Source organism: Scomber scombrus, chromosome 23, assembly GCF_963691925.1.
Source record: "Scomber scombrus chromosome 23, fScoSco1.1, whole genome shotgun sequence".
NCBI lineage: Eukaryota > Metazoa > Chordata > Actinopteri > Scombriformes > Scombridae > Scomber > Scomber scombrus.
Window position 1 is genome coordinate 20,042,483 of NC_084992.1, and position 24,671 is coordinate 20,067,153.

Genomic DNA, 24,671 nt, shown 5'->3' on the forward strand with positions numbered 1-24,671 from the left:
GGGAGGTAATTAAGCTATCAAGAGTTCAAATAAAACACTTCATACATACACTATTTGCCATGAACACTCCTTTGCATTTGAATTGTGTCACCTTGTATTTAGAGAGATACACATTTTTGATGCTATTTCTCACTCCTGCCTGTCGTAAATTGGATACTTTTCAGTAAATGATGGCGATAATAGCTTGTCCTTCATTTTCCTGGAACTCAGTCCCTCCTCAAGGACGCCTCGGGATTCCCTGACCCCATTTTGGGAATCGCTCTCTGATTTTTAGCCTACAATATGCAAATATTGCTGTTTGGCATAGACAATAATAACTCCTAATTAAGCCTCTGACATTGCCACCACATAAGGCTTCATCAAAGCTCTAGCGTGGCCACCATCAGCCCTCATCTCCCTTAATTCCAGCCTGTTGACGGTGTTGGAGATGTACGCAGCATGACCCAGAGGTTGATTGAAGTGAAGTGAGGGATAATAAGTTTGCACAGCGACGATGAAACTTCTTTGACACGCTGATGAAGTGATGCTAATTGCCAAGTGCCACTGAGAAATGCTCAATTATTGCATAAGGGAAAAAAACCTGAGAAAAACAGAATGCTGACAATTTCACTAAATCCTTTTCGCCTTAGTTGAAGTAAAAGAGTCAGATTCAAAGTGAAGTGATGCAACACGGGCAAAATGCCATCCTGTTGTCGGATGTGTGCAGTGGTGATCTGCTAATCAGTGACTCTTTGTGTGAAACGGGAACTAAAAAAATGTCTTCCTTGAAGCAACCATGAAATGTGTTTTAGTACTGTGTGATTATCTCTTGCTCATGTGAAATAACAATGCTTTATTGCTGACACTGAAATGTCTTTTTTTCTGCTTTATTCTTCCACAGTGTAATAATTCTGTTGTTCAATGATTGCTGGTTCTGTGTGTGATTCTAGCTTAATTTACTTCATTACTGCTAATGCATTTTCTAAAGTGTATTGACTTTGCGGACAGCTATCATAAGTTAGCAATTCTACAAATGCAATACTATATCTAAATAATTTATAAATCTGTTTAACTTGTTAGTACATTTTAAAAAATCATTTAAACTCAAGGTAACTAGAATGCTGTTAACTTGCCTAACCAAACAAACCAGCCCAAAAACACTTCCTCAAGTTCTTCCTGTCCTAACTAAAGCTGATTTAAAGTACATAACTTGCTAAACATTTGCCATGTTGCCCTTCTAACCTCTAACCTTTCAACTTCCAGATTTTTTGTAACCTCTCTTAATTTGTCTTCTCCAAATTTCTTAAAGGGAACTTTGATAATGAGCGCCTGGCTATTGCTAGACAAAGAATCCCATACCGACTCGGTCGGGTAGTTGACGAGTGGCTACTCGACAAAGGTAATAAAATCCCTTTAACTCCACTAATGATCTAACCGCCTAACCTACCGTTAACCACCACTCTGGAGGAGGTGCAGTGCCATACAACAAGGGTGAATGTGATTTGGCTCTTTAACAGACCTTCAGGTCCCCCCCCCCCCAATCTTCAAATCTAATAACCCAAATAATGATTGGCTCATATATCACAACTCATCACCTTCAATTATTCTTTATTTCTATTAATAACTGAAAACAACCTGTCAATAAGACATTTTTGGAAGATTTGTTGTTTTCTATTACATATTGTTACATTACAGCTTGCACTGTGTAATAATTGGCAGTACATAGTTTTAAATAATAGCACCATCTAGCATTGCAGTGCAGATATCCAGGGGACCGTATCCAGAGCACCTTAAACTGGGGCTGCATCTCTTCAGAGGAATAACCCCCAAATAACCCGACATAACCCCCTCAATAACTTGACCACATGTAAATAGACTCTTGATTACGTTTGCTTCTTTCCTGTGTCTTTTGTTGGCTGAATGTGAACTTGCATTGACTATACTTAATCACTCATGAAAACAAACCAAAAAAATATCACTTTTTAACTGGATTTTCAAGAAACAGACCCCCCCCCATATGGAAGTCACTAAAAGTTAAAGGGACTGTTGTTCAGTGATCTACATTCTTTGCAGTGTGCGGGCGCCACTTTCCGCCCTACATTTATGCTTAACTAGCCATAACTAGACCATCCAATGTGGTCCCATCAAAGTGATGACTCTTTAACCCTTTGAGTACCGAATGTCCCAACCTCTTTGTCTTGTGCCGCGTGTTTGTGCTGCTGAAGGTGGTTGATTCTTTAAAAAAAGAAAATTAAAAATTAAATAAAACTGGAATAAAATAAATTTGAGGGAAAGTTAAATGCAGCTGAGTCCCAAATAGTTTCCGTGTTACAGTGAAAGCATCACAGATATTCATTTCTCATGCACTTCTGTGCATATTGTGAAGTCTGGTAGATTGAAAATCAAGAAAGCGTAACTAGAGTATTTAGAGTATAAAATCGACCATGTAGAGATGAGAATCTGTGGGTTTTGTGTGGATTATCAGAATGTCCAAAGCTTTAGACTTGATAAGTTTTCCATTAGCTTCTCTATTTGGTTAAGAGATGTATTGAGATTATGAATTAAGAGTTTTAAGCATTAGCCAATTAGCTTTAGGGGCTCCTTTGAAACGGTAGTGTGAACGATAACATGAATTCAGATGATAAAATTTGTCTCCAAGAGCAAAATGAAGAATTCATGCATCAGACAAACAAGATAAATGAAGCACTTGCATATTTATTTCATGGAAACAAAACAATCTTTGCATTCATCTCGAGCTCCTATAAACTGACTTCTCTGCTCTCCCCCAGTGCATCAGGGAATGCACTTCTGCTGAGGGTAGTTAGGACACAAATCAGAATTAAAAAGGCTTGGGAGATGAAAGTTGAATGAAAAACGGGATCAATAAAAAATGACTTACCCACTTATGAAATGATTTGTGCATGGAATGAAACTCTAAAGAGAATGAAACTGAATGTATTATTCTCTTTCTTCTATAGCTTGAAATAATCCTGCATCCAATCATTTAGATGAGAGCATCAGGATGAAGTGGGAAGACGAAATAAACAAATAATTCCCATCAAACCTCAAGTGAGAGCTTTGATCAGGGTGCTTCTTCTGAAATATGTTACTTATTTGTTAATTTGATTGGCTGTGTTAATGAAATGTCAAACACACGTCATGGACTGACGAGGCAAAGTGGTTTCTGAGATACTGTTTGCATAAAGGATATATCAGTCTAGATGATGAGGGGGATTAGTGGACATTTACAAGCTCAAAGGGTTAAAAGCTGTTTTTGCTTTGATAAGGAAACGGCTAGAACTTAAAGCTGAGAAACCTCTAAGCAGAATCTAACCACCTAACAGCAAATCAAACTCCACCCACACTAACCACTGAGGGCTTCTCTCGTGACACCCCACCTTCCACCGCCAGCCGGAAATTGACACAATTTGACAAGCTTCCAGCATTGCCCTGCTGGTAACAAATTCAGAGAGCCCTCAGTTATAACCCTGTTATAAATTATGTTTTAACATTTGAAAATTGCTATTTGCAATTGGACCTGGATGTCAGTATTTGGAAGAACTTGGACAGGTTGCGGCGATCGCTCGGGACAAAAACTAAATAAAAAAGCTAACTAAGTTCTAACTTCTACTAAAACAAAAAAAATCTCCAAGTGGCAACTTCCTCTCCTTGTCTCCACATCCCTGTACAGCAAAACTCAGAGGGTTAAAACAAACCAAATGACTGAACGCCAAATTCAAAAGTGATCCATCTGCTCTGGATCATTCAAACCAAATGTATTTGAAGAACTCAATGAAGGTCCCTTTAACATTTATTGTTTTCACCACTGAGAAAATGGAACATGTTGTTTGTGTTTAAATGTTCTGTACTGTGTGTCCTTTTGTTATGCAGGGTGAATGTTGTATGAACGTTGTGTGGTAAACAGCCTGGATCATTCCTCTTGTAATAGATGTCCAGTAATGGTCCAGGCTGTGTTTTGCTCTCCAGTCTCTGGTGATTTTATGTCATTAATGCCTCAAATGGTCTTAACATGCTTCAGAGCTCTTGGCCAGAGTGCACAAAACAATCAGCCCCATGGGTCTCCTCTCTCTGTGCTTTTAATGTTTCGTCAATTCTGTAAAATTCAACAAGCATGAAACACCTCCACGTCTTTTAGACCTTTCTGGTCCTAGAACGGCATCATTTATCTAGAGACTTGTGCATTATGATGATCGTGTGTGGACAGAAACAGAACAAGAGCCCCAGTCAATCACAATCATTCTCACAAATCAGTATTTAAGTCACACCGGGACATAATGGAAGTCATTGGAGCCAGAAGTGCCCTAGAAGAGAGCTGCACTGTGTCACCAAATCTCATTTTGAGGCCCTTATCCCATCTCCCCGACTGTGTGTGAGGCAGATCAGAGCGAGCATCTCTGGCAGAGTCCGTGCCTGCTGACTAAATTCAAAATGGCAGCCATTACAGGGACCCAATGGAGGGGAAAAATCAGAGTCCCAAAAGTTTTCAACAGCTCCATCCAAGCCAAAATGTACTCAGATGTGTCCTCTTTTACTTATATATCTCTCTCTCCTTGTGATGGATGTGTCATCCCAGGTTTTCTGCTCTTTATCTGCCTTTCCTAGCCTTAATTCTTTTCTTGTCTCTCCTTTCTTTTATTTTTTTCCTCTACTGGTACTGCTGCCCTCGACCAATAACCTGGCAGGCATTTCCCTACATCGGTATAGCTTGTTTCTTTAGAAACAACAACGTGTTGCATTTTCCCGATGGCATCAGGGAGCTCCACTCGAAAATAAAGATTACAAATAACCAGCAAGAATCAATTTCCCTTAGCTGTTCCCTTTAACAGATGAGCAAGGATGCGGAAAAACCTCCCAAAAAGACTTAGAGCTTTACATCTTCTTCTAGCGAGGAGTCTGTCCCTCTGGAGCTCTCCAACAGCAGGACTATCAAGCTCTGAGTTGAGCTACATGAACGCAGAAAGTAAGAGGTAGGAAGAGGACACCGGGTCTCTGTGGCCTAAAAAGCAAGCCCGACAACCAGGTTTAATGTTCAGTGTTTAATGGTCTGGTGTGAGCTCCCCCATTCCCTAATCGAAAGCAATCAAGTCCTCCCACTTGGTGTGGGGCCAGAACCCAAATCAACATCTCCAGGCCAGGCATTGGTCCAGATCTGCTATTCATGATCCCAGTTTCGTTGCAGAGATTCTCTCACATCAGGCCGCCGTCAAATCCTGTCTTCCAGCCCCCCGTGATGAGCTTCATATCCCGCTGACTTTCTGTCTTGTTTTCTCATTTGATCTCTCTGCACTATTATGGCCACATTTGAGGAAAGTAGGGGGGAAATTGTTTGAATTTTAACGTGCTTGCTCATGAGTAGAAAAGTGGCTGCTAGAAAGCTGCTCTGTAGCTGGAATGAAGGGACACTTTGCTGTTATTTCATGGTCCCCTACCATGAAATGGCCTAAAAACAGCACAGTCACAGCTGGAGTGAATAAAGAGAGAGAAGATTGTCCCTTGCTAACCACTGTGCTATCTCTCTCTGTGTCTCTCTCGACAGTATCGCTTGTTTAAGATCTACATACAGATATAGGATCAGAGATAGAGCCGCATCTGAATCCTGCAGATTCACCACCACAATCTGGGCGCCTTGAGCTGCCTTCAAGGACCTCAGGGCTCCACACTGCCTCACAAGGCTTTCAGTCTTAACTTCATGCCGCATTTGGCCCCTCATCTCCATTGTCAAACACAATTAATTCATAGTGTTCTGCCCAAACCAGCCCGACTTCTGAGGAGTAAAAAAGCAAAACGCCCTTAATTACCAAAGAGAGCCGTGTGCTGAGGAGATAACTTGGGAACACTTCATAATCGACTTTGTCAGCATCCCACCCCACCCCCATTGTGCTCCAGTCTTCTTCGACTTTTTTTTTCTCTTTAGAGAAGAAAATGGAAATTGGGGGAGCTCATGTTTTTTGATACAGATACTAGACATTCTGCAGGCACATGAAGGATTTGTGAACACAAACCCATCAAGACGGTGTACAAACGGTCCAACTTTCTGTTCTGCACATCACAAAATAATATATTGACAGAGGTGAATTCTAGGCCATCCCTCCCACTCTGCAACTCGGCTAAAAGAAAACATTTCAAATAGAAGCTCCTTGCAACCATATGGCATCCCCCTCCTCTCTACAAGATAACAGGAGTGGAGGGAGGATGAGAGAGGCGTAATGATGACGGTGGTAGGAGAAAGATGCTGCTCTCTGTAGCTGCAGTCCTTTTCATATCCTATCCACCGGGGACAGGTACACTGAGATCATCCTTTTACCACCCCCCACTCCCCACTCCAATCTCCCCCAGCCTCCCTCCAGCAATCACCTCCCCCAGGTTAACCACTCACAGCCATGGGAGGGGCAAAGCCTTGCCATAGCACAAGCCCCTGTCCACTGCCCTCTTCTCCACCTACATTCTGGGGGGTTGTAGCAGACATACAGCCATTATTTCACAGCCTGCGACAAGCAATCTGTGCATTAACAAGCCGAGCGTGGCCCAAGCCCAGCCCACTCCCCGGCTTGGCTCGGCTCACCTAGTAATTACCGACCACAGCTCATCTGAGACAAGCCATTTCTCTCTCTGTTGAGAGAAAAAAAAAGTCAAGGATGGTGCACTGATGCAAAGCTGCAACTAGAAACTTGCTATTACTCCTGTTAATGCTACAGCTCCTAAGGCTGTTCACTTTTGCCAGAAGAAGTCATCTCTATAGTATTCTGCCTTTCTATTTATATCTGACATCAGATAAGTGTGACGCAATCTGTACCCAACTGATAAAAGCTTTTAAATGTGCAGTTGGGTCTTTTGTTAGAAAAATCCTCAGGCACACAGGAAGTGATACCTTTTACATTTCCCGTGACTGATAGAATACAGAGAGAGATGTTAGTACAATAAAACCACCTCGACTGATCAAAGAAAAGCCCCTATAGAATTTCAAACTTAGTTAAAAGATAAAAATCAATCTCAATATGACCAGGCAGAATTTTTGTCTCATTTTCTTAGCTTTGGCCATCATTTTTTTCAATTATTAAAATATTCTGACCAGAGTAATTGCTGAGACTTGGGAACACAATGACAGAGACATCACTTTTCTGTGAGCATCTTTGCTTACAGGTGTGTAGATTCTGTAGCCAGTATTAGGTTTCTTGGAAAATTCATTTTTTCAATTTCAGTCCTTTAGTTTTTTTGCTTTGCTAGTCAGTTATGCATCACCTGCTGTCTCACAGTGCTTTGAGAAACAATTCACTAGAGTCAGATAGAGAATAGATCACATCTGACACGTCCCATCTTGATCAGTGGATCTTTAATGTTACACTGGAAAACTGTGTACGTTCAACTATGGTTTAACTAAGAAGTCATGTATACTGATAAGTGTATACAATGGACAGTTTGGGACTTTTTTTCTTTTTGAGATAAAACTAACTTAGTTAGCTTTTTGCCACATCTGACTACTTTATATAATTGTCTCTGTGTTCCCAGATCTCCACAATTAACTTGCTGAATATCACCTCTCATAACTGATAGAAATAATGGTCAATACTACAAATATAAGACACCAGTTTTAATCAACTGAAACCAATCAGTTTTTAAAGCACTACATATTTGTTCAGTGAAGCTATGAGTATAACTTACATTGTGTCCTTTGAAGTTTTTCTTACAGCATGTCTGTTTCACACCAGCACTTTTGACAGCCCGTCTAGCCGAGCATATTATTTTAGTGCTATATATACTCACTTCCCCTATATGAGCTTCTTTTCTGGTCAAGCTGGAATACACGCTGAAGTAAGCTCAAACTAAGACAGGTACATACCATCAAACCCTGTCATTACCACCAGGTTAACCATGTGATTAGCTGGCAGCACTTGACTCAGTTGACTGCACTCACCAATCAAACAGTGTCCCTTACATGGGAAGCAACTTCGTGCACTCTCTCTGTGCTTTTTTGTCAATTTTCTTACTACTTCACTACTCTTCCTTCTACTTTTTTCATACCGTCTTACTCATGTGTATTACTGTACATTTTTCTCTTCCTGATCCACCGTCTTTTACTGCGTCATCTCAATTGTTCTTTATATCAAACCTCTCATCTACTCCCTCCAACCCTCCCTCTGTGCCCTAACTCTGTCTCTTTGACATTCTATCCTCATGCAGGCTCACTCTTACTCGTCTGTCATCCTCCCTACCTCCTGTCATCTCTCATGTCCCCATTCTTTCAGTGCCTGTCCAACCTCGTCTTTCTATGTCATCTCTCTAACTCTCTCCCTGTCTGTCTGTCTCTCGCTCCCTCTCAGCTATTCAATAGATAATTCACGAGCTGTCCTATGGTCAGGTTTGTCTGTAACAGAGGACTAAATTACATGCCACATACCAGTTTCTTTAATAGGATTGATGTACTTGAAAGAGTTAAATTCTGTTGCAATTACTGTACATCTTCTGTTTTGGAACACGGTTGAGAAAAGTCTCATCAGCAAATGACAGGCCTGTGTAGGATGTACAGTAGTCTCCCTTCATATTGATTTCCTGCCAGCTATGGATGGGGGGGAGGCACTGCTCGCTGCATTTCACAGTGCATTATAAATGTAAAAATAACCGCTCTCCCCCAGCTACACCAGATGCTGTGACATGCAGGGGTCATTACCGCAATGATTCAGCGAGGTAATCGAAGTCAGAGCGCTTCTCACTCCTCCATGACGCCTGTTAGGCTATCAGCCACTAAGCCCCCCCGGGTGATCCAACCAAAGGCGGGCGTGATTGCAGATGATAATGCCTGTAGAAACGGTCATGCCCATCTTCTTTTATTCTGATCCCCCTATTTAAACAGCAATGAGCGTACAGCTTCTAACCAGGACTGCGGCTCTATCTGGCTCCCCCAGCCCACATGTTGGAATGTCCTTGGGCAAGTTACTGAACCCTAAAAAATGTGCCTGTGTGTGAATAGGTGAGCATAGAAACATTGTTGGGCACTTTGAATAAGAAGCGCTGTACTGCTCCTTGTGATGGCAGACTAAAAAAGTGCTATATAAGTACAGTTCATATTATCCTATTGATTTTATGAGAACATACCATGTAAATGTAATGGGGACTGACAGACCTAAAAAGGGGTGTACAAAGCTAAAAGAAGAAAAATACTAACCTCTCACGGATTTATCCCAGAGGCAAAATAGATGGATGGATAACATTGAGAAGAGATAGAATAAATTGGCAGTTCATTACATTTTTGCATTGTTGCACAATGTGTAAAATGTCTTCCTTGTCAGGGCATGCACAAAAAGGTTATTTTAATTCAAAAAGTAATGTAGCCGACCACATCAGCTGTCTTGAGTCATGACAATCCCGTAATCAGCTGGGCTCCAGGTGGCTCACTGGCTTTGGTTGTCTTGTAGTTTATCTAAATGAGCACATCTACAAGAAGGACATATCTACACAAGGTATCATATCATTACAAGAGGTAAAGTCATGGCAGTCGACAGAACAACGTGGAGCTTTTACTTTGTTCAGTCCCTGCCAAGTAGCCAGGTAGCTAACACTATCCTAACCAGCTGTCTGCAGATATTAGGCTGATGTCTAGAAACATGAACAGGAGGAACAGATTAATTAGTGTACTGACCTTTCTGCTCTGTCAGTGCAGAATCTGATTATTAACTGGGTGTCCGTGCTCTATTTAGTAAAGGTTCTGGTCCTGTCAGTCCTTAGCTGTAAGGGACAGCCTGTATTTTTAGCCATGCCAGCAGCAGCCATGCTGTGAATGGCACTGTTTATTGCTCAGTTCACCAATTTGGTCCAGATTGAAATATCTCTACAGTTACTAGTTGGATTGCCATGTAATTTGATGCAGACATTCATGTTTCCTTAAGGATGAATTGTAATAACTTGATGACCTGACTTTCCATCTAGAGTCATCATCAGGTTAAAATTGTAATTTGTCCAAAGCTTTGGTTTATGAACAAATATGTGCAATAACATTCCCATCAGATTCAGCTGTACTTTGAATTTAATGCTGATTAGTGGATCTAAACATGCCAACCTCTTGAACTAAGATGGTTAACAGAGAAAACATTTTACCTGCTACCTATCAGCATGTTAGCATTGCCACCGTGAGCAGACATTCTGACTGTCTTTTACAGGAAGCCCAAAATATGTTTTAATTATGTTTTAGACTTGCAGGGGGGAAAAAATGACACCTAAACCTGTAAAAAAAGAGATTTGTACCTTTTGGTTGTATCACTCAACTTTACTAGACAGACAGACAGACAGACAGACACACAGGTGGATGGATGAACAAACAGATACATGGATAGATATATCCAGCTTGAGTCTCAATACACTGCCTGCAATAGCTCACTGCAGAAGCCTGGCCATCACACTCTGCACTGCAGTTAATTAAGGCTTTGTGTACAGCCGTGAATGCCTGTTATAATGAGTGGCTGGCTGCCTGCCACCCCCACTCACCCCCTCACCCCCACCAGCCTCTCCCATCCCAAAGCATCTGCCCATTAAATGCCTATCACCTTAAGAGCTCTGGGGAAAGAGGCGAGGCAGCAGGCACCCAATCCCACCAAACTGGTCCGATAGACTCTCATCAATGTGCAAACCCCATGTGCTGTGCTGTCTACTGCACACACACACAAAGACAAAGGCGTATGTAAATAAATGCTGGGCAAATACACACTACTTGAAAAGGCCAGCTATCACACACATAAAGGTCATTTCACTGACATATTTCATAAGTTATTACACACACACATACTCTCTCTTCAGCTGCAGCGCCACATCCAGCTCTGTCATATTAAGCGCTGTGATTGCTTGTCATGCAGAGTCTTCTTTGCCTATCCTCCTGCCGCTCCACCTCACCCCACTCATAGCCGCCGCCACAATTGGCTCTAAAACCACATGTCACTTTTGATTTGACCCGGCAGACCCTGAAACAATAACTTCATCAAGGCCTGTTAGTGTCTCATCCTGACCAGACAGCTACACAAACAAACACTGATTTCCCTTCATCTAGTCTAGAGGGCACCTTTGTTCTTTCTCGCTTTGTCTCTCTCTCAGCTGGGATGAATGCATAAATGGCCATCACAATGCTCTCCTGCACTCAAGGCTCGTCTTCCTGCACTTTTTTTTCATGAAGGAGGACATTGTCACAAGCTCTAGTAGGGATTCAGGATTAAATAGGCCATGGATACTTGGACTCTTTAAGAAATATGTAACAATATATCGGTCCATGTGCACTGACTTTTGGAGGTATTACTAATCTCCCCCCTTACTCTGCATCACAATCATAAGCCGCTTGTCAATATGGATTACTTATGACTGTGTCACTGGCTCATAGTATAACTGTGACACCAATACACTTAACTCCTCCGAGTGAACTGCCCTGTCTGAACAGATCATCTTCTGACATGGAGATGCTCCTCACACACAGAAGAGGAAATTTGAGCATTCGAAGAGGAATTTGAGCTGTTTGGTAAACCAAGAGGATGACTAGCTTTCAGGAATACAGATGATGATCTGTATCCTAAAACTTACTGACGCACTCTATGACCCTGCCACTGGAGAGTGGGGCCTCATTGGGGCTGCGTGCATGAAATGGGAGACCCTCCGGGCTAACGTGTGGGTGGTTATGTACGTGTCCTCTCGCCAAGGACACTTGAAGGGTGATACAGGGGGCCGTGAGGTGGGCTGAGACTGATTTTGTGCTTTTCTGAATGTGGTCCTGCCTGTGTTCTTGATCTTGATGTTGAAAGTTTCTCTCTGTACATACACAAGCATGGTTATTCTTCTGTATTTTACTTGCTGATGTCCACAATTTGACAATCTGTCCCTGCAATCCTCTCCCTTCCCCTCTGTTGCAATACCACCCCCACACCAAGCAAGCTTAGAGATGAGATAATAGAGTGAGACGCAGCAGTGTCTACAGTGCATATGCCAGACATTAAGTCTCATCATTATAAAGTTAGGGGATGGGAGCCGGGTCCCTTGTGGGCCCCTGACGGGCCTAATGATCTGATAATGGGATGACATGTGTAATGGCCCATCTCAATGGAATAGATTTATCTCTCAAGCACTTCTGTAGAAAACATACTGATACACATATATAGTGAACATGTGTTTTCACGCCCACACACCAACATACCCACACACATGCATCAATAGACATTATATGTCGGATAATCCCACCCACCTCTGTGTTACATGTATGTCAAAACGAGTGCACCAATGTTGACTGAGAGTAAATCATAATTACAGTGATGAAGCACCCTCTCAACTCTTTTAATTGAAAACAAATGGGACCCAGGCCCGTCCCCAGTGTCTTGTGCCATGCTGATAGGTAGGAGGCTGTCCCACAGAGAAAACAACAGCAGCATTCAGAAGACATTCAAAGGATTCATTTGTCATTATTAAACATAATTACACACACTGAAGCCAGTGTCAGCAAATGACACCGGAACGCACAAATGCAAACATAAGCTGTATTAAGTAGCATCCATACTCTCCCATACTGTACCTGTGTAAGTAATAAATCTGCATACATGCACATAAACACACTCCCATCAGCCCAGAGGAGTCTGTCATTTCAGAAGTCCGTAGCCTGCCATCTCTAGAGAGTCTATATTTCACTCTCAAATGCACACATTAGTGTAGTATTCCTTTCACAAACAAACATGCTCCCTCTTTCCTTACAGGGATTGATTAATCCATAAAAAAGCTCTTTGGCTTCTCCTGTCCTTCTCCTCTAAATAATTACCTCATCAAGTCTGTTTTTAACCTCCTTCCTTCCAACAATATCCCGCAATAACACTCCCCTCCCTTCACTCTGCTCTCCATTTTCCCCCGCTCCACATTAGTCATTGTAGGGGTCAAAGTTTGCATCCGTCCAAGTGGCACAGTGGGATGTGTCCATGGAGAGCAGGGTTACAAAAAGAAAAATGATAAATTAAACCTCAACTGACATCAGCTGAATAAAATACAAGGAGAAAAACTGCACCTGTGAGACTGCCCCCACTCCACCCCTTCACCACAAGTCCTGGTAACACATTAGTATTGGACCCTGGTTAAATGGTCGACCCTATCTTCCCTTCATCCACCTATCCATCCAGATGAATAGTAATGACCACAGAGAGAAACAACCCCTGCTGAATTAAACATTTCCTTCAAATGAGGATCTTATTTTCCTTGGATGGCAGAGCGGGGCGACAGTTTTTCTGCTGGCAGAGGTACTTTATCATTGTGCAGCTCAGGTGCATTGGAGGTCAATGACACAGACCCAGCATTGTTCTAATATATTCCATTTCAGGGCAAATGAGATGCATTTCGCTGTGCACCTTCAGTCTCAGGGTCAAGCCGCAACTGCCCCTGCAATCGATTTGACTGCCAGATTCATGCTGCCTTTCTCAAAAAATGGCACGTGCCCAGCCCCATAATGGATGCACCTGCAGCAAACCAGGGTCCAGGCTTTCTAAAGTGTTACCCAGGAAATCCCATGTGATTGAAACAGTCCCTCTATCTCACACTGTGCCTGTGTATTGCTTTGTGTTTCATGTGCAAGCTCACCCGGGGACCATAATTGATTTGTATTCTTTTGCCCTCTCTCTCTCCTTTCTTCCCCTTCCACGATTTCTCTGTATCTGTTCCTCTCTCCTCCATTTTCTTTCACTCCTCCCTCATTTCTCCGTCCTCTTCCTCGTCTTTCGTACACCAGGTCGCCAGCTGACCATCTTCAACAGTCAGGCGTTCATCAAAATCGGTGGCGGTGGAGAGAAGGGGCGCCACTTCCAGGGCCAGATCTCAGGCCTGTATTACAACGGTCTGCAGGTGCTCAAACTGGCCGCTGAGGGCGACCCCAATGTCCAGACCCAGGGTAACCTGCGGCTGGTGGGCGACGTGCCCTCGGTGCTCACTACTGACACCACCTCCACCACCCCGCTAGCTGATATGTCCACCACAATCATGGAGACAACCACCACCATGGCCACAACCACCACCCGCAAACAGCGCTCGCCTACCATGAGGGACAGTGTTACACAGGTGAGCTATACAGTTTGTAATCCGAGCTTGTTGACACGATTCACAGCGAGAAGCTTAAAAAAACAAACCGTATCTCAAACAGGGCTGCAGTTTGAGTCACTGAGCCGGGGAGATGTTTTAGTGCGGCGCGTTGTGATGGAACATTGCCAGTTACTTTTAATTGGCTTTCTAAAGTTCCTCCAATATCTCAAAGTGCTAAAAACAATATTTGAAAGATTAAACAACATGGCCAAGTAACCAGATGGCCCCCGCTTGGATGAGTAGATGTGCATTTCAAACAAAATCATACGTCAGCAGCAAGGTCAAACAGTTACGGCCTGTGTTTTCTTTGTGCCTCCCCTTGTTAGCTCCCAGCCACATTCAGATGTTCACACAGCCCTCAGCCTGAGAGGGAGTTACATAACACCATTGTGTGGCTCGTCCTATTACACCAATCAACACTTGCTATTTTGATTTTCTCTAAGAAGATACGGCTGACTAAATCACAGACATGTAGGATGCTAGAAATTACAGCACATCCAGACAAATCAACAAAGGCTGAGGGAGGGGGGGGCATAAGGAAAAGGAAATCCTGGGGCAGCAACAGCACAACAGCTTGGGTGCTATAGACTTATATTTATGCCATGAGTGTGAAAGGCTGTGATTTACAGTCTGATGATTATCCACATGTGCTAAAGGCAGCCATCACCACCATGGTAAGCAACAATTAGCAAACTGTAGGGAAGCGCTGTTGCCCACATACTGAAAGATGGAAGAGGCAGGTCATGCAGGCCCACCACTCACATAAAAAAACCTAATAACAGGCTCCACGGGTTCCAGGGGGGATATGCTCCAGTACACGCCCAGAATCATTAGCTACAAGCTGTGTGTTATGCAAAAAAAAACCTGCTTCAAGCTTCTCTTCTATGTTTATGCTGCATATACATTATGTCAGTTATTTCTGTCATTGCAGTCACTTTGTAATGTAACTACTTGAAAGCTCTCTTCTTTAAACTTCAACTATCCAACAAACTTTTTGATATCACAGGAAACACATAGGCAAGGTGCCAATTACCAGCGCGTTTCTCTTATTCTGTTGTGTTCATTAGTGCTATTCATGTCCACGGAAGCTTATCCAAGATCAGTCAGCACAGGTAGTCACACTCGTCCCTGACAACCGCCATCAGCAGATGCAGAATATATTTAGAGCGTCTCACTCTTTGTCCCTTTATCATCATCTCAAACCCGAGCAGATTTCCCCCCCTCCTTTGAAGGTCCTATCAGCCTCCTTTTGAATAGATGCGTCCGCGCCAATTACAGCGAAGTCAAGGTGAGGCCGGCGGCGGCACAAACGTGCAGTTCAAGCCACTTTGTACCGCAGACAACCAGTTCAAAGGAAATTGGAATGTTAGTTTTGCATCAAGTCCTGTTTGTTTGCTGCTGCTTTTTTGTCTTCCTCATGTAAAAGTCACTTAATAGAGCTTCAATCAAAGCAGTGCTGTGATGCCAGCTGACAAAGGACATGGTTAAAAAATGTCTACCGCAGCACTTGCTTTTAGTCAGGGTTATTGTTGTTGCCATATAATTGCAAGCAAGGAAGAATGTTGGACTTTTTAAAGGTCAGTCAAGCTTCTTTACAGACAGCTTGTCTCCACTGTGTCCAGTTGGCATGATTTATTTGGATGAATGTTCCACGGTTTAGTGTTTCTGCGCCCTTTCTCTAAACATGACATCAATGGAACTTGACTCCAAGATGTCACATGTAACCATTCACTCAGTTCAATATCATATCTCTGGCCTCCAGACTTGTTGGCAGAAATATTTTTCCGGCGTTCAGCACATAACAAGCTTTTACAACAGCCACCTGTGATTTGAAAATTGGCAGCCATAGACAGCGCTGCTTGATAAATAATCTGGAACCATTTTAGGATATCATAGGGCTCTGTTGTTACAAGCCTTAATGTGCGTGGCGTTTGCTGACTGACGTTTATGTTTAGTCATAAACAGGCACGGTTCCACCTTTAGAGTGCTCTTTATTGCTGAGAATCTATTTTCCAGCAAGCGTCCACACATTTTAACAGCATCTCCTTTATTACGATGTACCTAGCTGAACATGGTGTATCTTCACAATCGCTCAAAATAGCATTACGGATATGTGCTCGAGAATGAATAGACATTACAATGAGTCACTCATCCACAGACTTTAATGTACACACAAACACATAAAAGCATTATTGGGGCATAGAGTTCCCTGATCATTCACACAGATGCTGGAATGTGTCTTATTTGCAAGGTGGTGTTGAGAGTCTGGCAAGCATGTCTGGCTTCTTCTATGCTGCATCTCTGTTTCATAAAGCATAAAACAGAGATGCTGCATTGAAGAGAGGGCAAAATTGTTAGTAGACACAGTTATAGTGAAGTAAAATTAAGCGCAAAGTCATGAAAGGTTATGGATGTCATTGATTTTAGAACAGCTGAGAGGCACCAGCCAGTGTATGAAATCTTTGATATTTGCTGTTCTAAATACTTGGCGTCTGCTATGTCTGTCCTGGGAAAAAGCCTGTGGTGAAAAGGAAGTGTTTGTTTTTATATTTATGTCAGCAACAGCAGTTTGGAATAAATACAAGAAAAATGAGGATTTAGATGAGCTGCAGTGTGTAAAGTAGCTGAAGAAACAAAGAAAAGCAACCCACGTAATGTAAACTTATAGACAACTCATACTCAATAAAACCCACAGATGATCACTGTAAGTCACTTAGGTTTGTGCAGTATATGTGCAGCAGTATGATGAAGTGCTAAGTTATTTTACTGTAGCTAAACAGAACAGAACACTTAAACATCACCATAAAAGGTTATTTGCTATCAAAGATATTGATATTTAATGAAAATGTAGGTGTTACAGATACATCACTGTCTTTGTAGTCTGAAATTGTAGCTCATGATAATTAAGGGAGGTTTATTTTGCACTAAACAATCAGTGGTGATTGTCATTTCCATCCTGTCAAAATGTTGTGAGTCTACACATGAAGCCATAGTTGCACTGAGCAGTTGAGCAGAAATATGCTGATTTAAGAGTTGATACTTCTTTAAGTCAACTTAAGACAGTTTCTGAATCTGGCACAGGAAGATGACATGGCCTTTCTTAAAAAGGAATGCCACCGATATTACATCAAAGTCTGTTTAAAGGTCTTGGGGCGTGTGTGAAAATAGTTGCATGTCTTTTGTGGCTCCGGAGGGAGCGTCACAAAGTTTGATAAATAGGTGTCCATACAGACTACAAGTTTGAAAATGAAAAGAAAATAGTGGGAGTTAGAAAGAAGTGAAGTTAGCAGACCTCTGTAGCCTGCTCTTCATCTCTGCTTGAGGCTAGAGGCTGGAGGCCACATTAGCTGTTTCTAGCATAAAACCCCCAAAATCTCAGACCTAACTGTTATCTCTGGTTATGCTGCATTGATTTTAATGCTTTTTTTTTTTTTACTGTCCACTGTTTTAAGAGTGCAATGCTAAATTAATGAAACACTCTTTTAATACTACCAACAAAGCTGTGATTGCCTCAATTTTTTTTACGGGAAAACAGCAGTCATTGAACACAACACCGGACCTGGCAGCACAATATGGCATTAAGCAGTAATTGCAGGTCTGTTTTTGGACCTCACTCGACCTCACTCCCAGAGATCCAAACAGTGTTGCTGTTGGGGATGTGCAGAGAGACAGAGACAGAGACAGATGAAGACAGTGATGTAACCTCACTACAGCTCCACCCCTACTCACTGTGTCATGTTAAACTAACACTAGCGAATTGAAAAGCTAGCCTGCTGCATTAGGCCCGCCTACCCTCTCTGGAGGATCAACCATTGGTTGATGATAATGCATCACTAACTGTACCACTTGTGATTTTGAGTGCATGGCAGAAAATTCACTGTCGATACCGTTCATAATAATCATAACAGTGCAAATGTAAGAGCTTTCATCAGCAGTGATAGATAGTGACTTAACAGACATTTATTTAAGTGAAAATCTTCAAGATTATTACTTTAATCTTCATTTTTCCTGCTGATTATTTTGCTTGGCATTGTACTAATACTGTATGGTTATGTGACTGTTGATTAACCTTCAAAATATACAGTATATCACAGGAAAGGAATAATCCATTTATTTGGATTGTGTGTTATCCTCTAGAGCCAAGATGCTGATAATAAGCTATTAGACATATTACTGCTACAGAAAAAAAAGCTACAGATTGTAAATGAGTTAAGGGTAACTGGAGGGACTTCTGAATGTCTTTGAAGAACAGAGAGGAATTTATATTCACAGCTACACAGTAACAGCTCACACCAGTATCTTAACACTATAGAGCACAGATTGTACAGACAATCACTGATCTGCAGTAAAGTACATTTGGAAATGAACCTGTAGACCATGTATCAGTTCTATTAGTCACAGTCATAGCTGCATGAAGAATTGCTGTCTACATCATGTCTTTCTCTTGTGGACACACACACATATATATGTATATATACAGTTATTTTGGGTAGTTAATTATACATCCTATGGAGCCTGTGGTGTAATTTTGTGCTAGAGCAAACATACAGTAGTAATAGCACTATAAATACTGCGGTGGGCAAAGCTAACAGGAAATATGGCGTTCTAATGAATATCCCCAGCACCCGGTAAGACACAGCGGAGACAGGAGACAGGCCAGGGTGGCGGGAAGCAAGCAAGCAAGCGGAAACCCAAATTTCAATTTCTCCAAAAGCTCTGAGCTACCCGCCGCGCTGCAGCTTTGATCACAGTGGAATAATGCGCTTTGATGCTTAGAATAAAAGATCTACCTTTTGATGTGTGTGGGGGTCTGATTTTTCTCTCCTTCCTTCACCCCTCGATACTGTGGGTTTCCATGAAACAGTCGGAGTCGTCATTTGTCTCGCTCTGACCCAAATTTGGTGTCAGGATGTTATAAAACTAAGATCACAAGCTGTGCCCTTTACTGTTGCCGTCTTAAGTCGAGAGCATTCCCAGGTGTTTGTGATCTCTCCGCTCTGATTTGTCAGGACGGATGGGAGACGTTTCAAAAGTTGTCTCCTCGTGGGAATCAACTTAGAGAGTGATGATGAAAGTTCTGACCAGGTCAAACTGGAGTTTTGAGGGTCCTCCTTCAGCTCTCCTTCAGCATTCATCAGTGCACTGCGTTAGTGAGCCTCATGTGACACTTTTCCACCCAATAAATTACACTCGACAGTGCTGTTGAAGGATGTTTTGACTGTCTGGGGCGGGTGAGGTTTACAAGCACTTCACAGATGTTACACTAAATTACAACCATGGTAACCCCTGGAGGCTGACATCTTTTCATTCATAGAGGACATTTAAAAGCCCTGCCATGAGCCTTTATTGATGTCAGTATTGCTTTATTTAAAGAAGTGATTCATTATCTGCTGTTTTGTATCAAGGTAGGAAGAGTGAAGCAGCCCATTGCATAGAAATAATATGTTTGATAGAGATGTTGCCGGGAAACTGAAGCAGGATCATTAGACCCATTTAACAGAACCAGGTGATGTGGACACACACTCCAACTCCCACAATCTAATTAATAAATTATTACACTCAGGCGCTGGATTAATAACAGAGAGAAAACTGTGCGTAGGACTGCAGCGCTTGAATCAATTATGCAGATAAAAGACCCCCATTTTCTATCAGATGACCCTATCTTGAATAACAACCAGAGGCTGAGAAGCGAGGAGGGGGAGGTTTGGGTGTCTAGACATGCAGTGAGTGTGAGTCATGCAGTAGTGAGGACAGACCCTGGCCACCAAATTGGAACCACCTTGTCAGATTTAATCGCTTTTTCATCTGGAGACCCCTGCCTGCTGTACCTGCTGTACTTATAAACCCTGCTCTAACGGGCGGGCTTCATGTATGCGGTCTTCTTTATCACATAGTACAAATACCGTAAAGAAATATCTACAAGCTGGGTCATAGAGAGCGAGATTACTGATATAGAATAGAGATTGTTGGGGTGGCACTCGATAGTTGTGCAACAGAGCTTCCAGTGTCTGTCTTTTGTGTACAGTTTTAGACACGCTACTCCTCTGTGTTCTGTTGGTTTGTGTGTGGTCAGAAAGAAGGAGGTTTGCTTCTTTCACTGCGGCTTCCCTCAAGCTTCACGTCTCTGCTTACATAAATACACATGGGTGCTACTCATAAAGCACACCCACCCACCTCCGCATTTTCAACACATTTTCTGCTACTACCAAACTGCTCAACAATAAATCTTCATGTCGTATCCAATGAAAGATGATGTGCTTGCAGTGTGCTCTAAGTTTGGTTCTATCAGCTTGTGTGTAAGGAGGTATCAGTGGAGCCACAGACCTTCACTATGGCTGACAGAGCTCAGCTTTAATCCTCTTAGATGTTCTGTGTCCTCTACACAAATATAATGTGTCCTGACTCTCCTCTCCCTCCCTGCCTCTGTTCTTCCAGAATGCGGATGACCTCTTGGTAGCATCAGCTGAGTGTCCTAGCGATGACGAAGATTTGGAGGAGTGTGAGCCTGGAAATGGTGAGTTAACTCTGAGAGTTCTGTGTTCCTACTACTTGGTATCCAAAAACAAAGGACTTACTTAGAGTAATGACACTTTTTTATGACACTTTGTGACTGCACAGCCCTCCATATGCAGCTCTGATTGGACAGATGCGTACCCTCCAATTTGGTTTCTTATTGGTTTTCAAGCAGTAGACAGTCAACAGCATCGCGGTCCATCAATTGCTCAGCCAAGTGGTAGTATCTGGCATTTACCCAGCTGTTGCACCAATCTCCTGCCCCGGTTTTAACAAGGCAGGACAGTTTCAACGTGGAAACACAGCTTGTTCTGTGCAGCACACAGCTGTAGCCTGGCAGGCCCGGTGGCTGAGGCGCTGTTAGTGTGAACAGCGGGTCAAGCAATGTTCTGACACCATGACAGGAGGTGGAAGTTAAAGGCCATGTGTTTTACTCCCTTCTTCTGTGGTTTCTAGCTCTATTAAGCTGGCCATACTTGAAAACTGCCAAGAACCATGTACAGAGAAGCAAGAGGATTCAAATGACTGCTACCTCTAACAGTAACAGCTCCCGTATATTTATAACATCACACGCTCACAGATGCACAACCATATTTAGTAACATTTTATCCTGAAAGATCTTGTCTGACGAGATTTCTGTTGTTAAATGGCTTCAGAGATTTAAATGAGTCTGGTGTAGGTGGGATGAAAACAGTGCCAGTATACGTGCTGTTATATTTCTAACTTGTAGGGATTAAAATAGCTGAAATCATTACTCTGGAACCCCGTTAATAACACCTGGGGCACAAGTAATCATTTCAAATTGAGGTTATAAATCTTTGAGATAATTGTTTAGATTGCAAAAAAACACAATCAGTGAAATATGCTATAAACTAACACAAATGATTATTATTAGATTGTATGGTCATTAGGAGGACAGCTGGAAAATGAAGAAATCAAACACCAACCACACTCTTTTATGCAGACAAGGTTCTGCAAATTCAGATCCAGCTATGTGCAAGCTATCCATCAAAGCTGTTTTAAATGATGGATGAGGTTAACTAGTCGCCACAAATCACATTTAATAAATGCATGTATACACTCCCAAGTTCATCATGAGTCATCCAAAATATTTGAATGTCTACAGAGAAAGGAGAGATTTTCCTTCAATAATAGTATACTGAAAATGACTTTGACAAATGTTTATCATATAAGAAGAGACATCAATAATTAACACACTAAGACAGAGATTTGAAAACTTTTTAAATGTCTCCTTATTTTAACAGTAGCACAATTGGCTTTTTCTTTGTTTACAGCTGGTCTTAAGTATACTTAATCTATACACATTTACTTTGTATCTTTTTATACACAAACATCATTCCCAGACCAACAGCAACTGCTGCTAGTTAAAAAAGAGAGAGCTAGAGAATATAAAGCTTACTATGAGCTCATTCAAAGAGGTTTTCAAAATAGAAAGAACAGTATTTGAAAATGTATCACTAATCTTAGCATGGGACCATGATGGATTATACCACATTGAGGTCAGATTTGCCTAAAATCGACTCTAATGTCCTGAGGGGAGAGCAGATCATCTTTAAACAACAAAAGAACAAATGTGGTGAACAATAGGAGGACAAAAGAGTCAGGATCAGCATAATGTCTTTGTTTATGAGAAACACATTCTTAAAAGTTTAGTCAAGTACACAGATTAGTGATATGAATAGAGTATCTGTTAGACTGTAAATGGAAGGAGATTATAGCAATCACAGAGTTGGTGAGAGGACAAACTGATCTGAACCTGTGTGGAGAAACTCAAGTGTGGCATTCTCCTGCAGTTTTCTCCGTATGTGGTTGGGACCAAAATAGAGACTCAATTCCCTTCTTATCGAAAGGAGAAATGAGAGTTTTTCGGTGGTGGATGTTATGCCCAGGCTTAATCTCCCATGGGGAAATACAACTCTCTCTCTCTCTCTCTCTCTCTGTCTGTCCTATATGCCCACACAAATGCACACATACAGTGGCAGACATGCTCACCTTTCCAGACAGACACTTGTCTCTCTCGCTCTGTGGGTGTAAAGTTTTCTCTCTCTGCAGCCGTCTCTCCTGAGAAACAACAAACACGCTCGCGCACACGCACGTGCGCCATATCGCACCTTCCAGATGCCAAAAAGAGTTCCGGCGCGGCAAGCCAGCGGGGTCGGATAAGCTTCGGTGAAAACTGTGGACAAGGAGAAAAGAATCAACGTTTGTCCGCAAAACATGTCCCCTCTCCATCACTGCTCCACAAACACAGGCCCCTAGCAGTCATTGTATGATAGGACCAATTCCCAGTGTTTTCAATTACATGTGAGAATGCAGCTCGGTGTTATCGAACTGCTTTCAGGAGGGAAGAGGAAAAATGCCTCGCATAGTTGTGGATTTTCTATTAAGCCGAGGGAGATATGACTGCTGTGAAGGCATGAGGATCAATACAACTCCTTCCTATACAGCCAGCAGAGCTGCATCTGATATACACTTGTTTACCTGCAGCTGTAGTCATACAACTCACTTGTTTTCTTACAACTGCATTTCGTCACAACACTCGGAACACATTTATTGGACTAGTGTGAGATGGTCCCTGTGAGAAGCTCAGACACTGGGGGCGACGGTGACACGCTCAGAGGGGATGCAGAACAGACAAAGCACCGGACGCAGAGACACAGACCTGCGGAAGAGAAGAGGAGGAGAAGAGCTGGGAGGAGTGTGTTGTGAAGGACTGACCCTCATCGAGATTTGTGTCACGTTCCTTTGCGCTCAAAGCAGAACAGAGAAACAGAGAGCAAGAGAGAGAGGAGAGAGAGATACAGGGAGAAAAAGAAAGCTTGCAGGAGAGAAGGAAGAGGAAGCGGAGGAGAGGATGCAAAATTGAGAGTGAAATTCCCGTGAATGATTCCTGCCTTTCCCACCAGGCTAATTAAACTTTGACTTTGTTAGGGAGCCTTAATTACATCACCCAATTAAAGCTTTGGTTTGGATCCTCCAGCGTGGTTAATGAGCCCCCCGTCAGAAGAGCGACGAGACCTAGGAAGAGGGACCCAGGATTACAAAGATGAAACATGTACTGGGGATAGAGTGATGACGTGAACGTGCACACTCACAGAAAAGACACACACATGCACAGATACACAAAGAAATGTGTACATTTGCGCAGAAACTCAATTAACACACACACATGAAAACTCGTGCTCATTTTACTAATTGTCTTCACAGTAACACACAACTGAAGATACTATAGTATCTATAGTTACTATAGTTCTCAGAGAAACACCAAATGTCATTTCTCCAATGAGTCGCGCTCATTAAATCTTTCATTTTATCTCCTTATTCCATTTTTTTCTCTACCTCAGCACGACCTCACATTCCTTCTCTCTTACATACCTCCAAGCTACTTATCAGTCCCAGGATGTTGGAGGTGCTATATGTGTTTTACTCTGACAAGAGCAGAGCTTTGAGGAGCTCTTCAATAATTCATCAGACGACACGCTATAGAACCAACCTGCAGATGTTCTCTTTCGGTCAAGGAGTGGAACTAAGAGATTGGGTGACCGATGAGGGGTGACCCCAGCTCTGAAACTCCACACTCAAAGCATGCATGGGATCAAACCAACACTGTTGGATGGGTCTGGGTGATCTGTCAGTGAGGTTCTTTATCCATCTCATTCCCAGATCTAATTAACCATTAATAAGAATGTACATAATGTAGGAAAAATTAGCTTTGACCTAACATCTAATCATTTAACTATTCACTAATACATATATATTAAAGAGTTATATGTGAATTCAATATAGATTGATGTATGATTTAAGCAGTGTTACAGTATCCATGCTGCTTTGACACTGGAGATACATTTGTGTAACAGAGATCATAGCTTTCATAGAGATAAATGAGAGAATGTGTTCGCTCTAAAGACTTCTCAGAGTTCTCAGTCTTCTGTTGAATGCACATATCAAAAAAACTAATTATTCAACATTATTCAGATGCCTTGCAGCCATTTGGCTTCAAACTATTAAATGGTGCATTTTGCCATTTTCAAACAAACAAAATGAATTTCCCTATTTTAGAAAAT

At 42.2% G+C, this 24,671-nt stretch overlaps 1 protein-coding gene across 1 annotated transcript in view; it reads left to right on the forward strand.

Moving 5' to 3' along the window:
• Positions 1–24,671, forward strand: part of nrxn2b (neurexin 2b) — a 590,949-nt gene that overhangs the window by 560,932 nt on the left and 5,346 nt on the right. Inside the window, 3 exon segments of the mRNA XM_062444511.1 lie at positions 1,289–1,378; positions 13,727–14,052; positions 20,509–20,587. Coding sequence (XP_062300495.1) covers positions 1,289–1,378; positions 13,727–14,052; positions 20,509–20,587 — 495 coding nt within the window.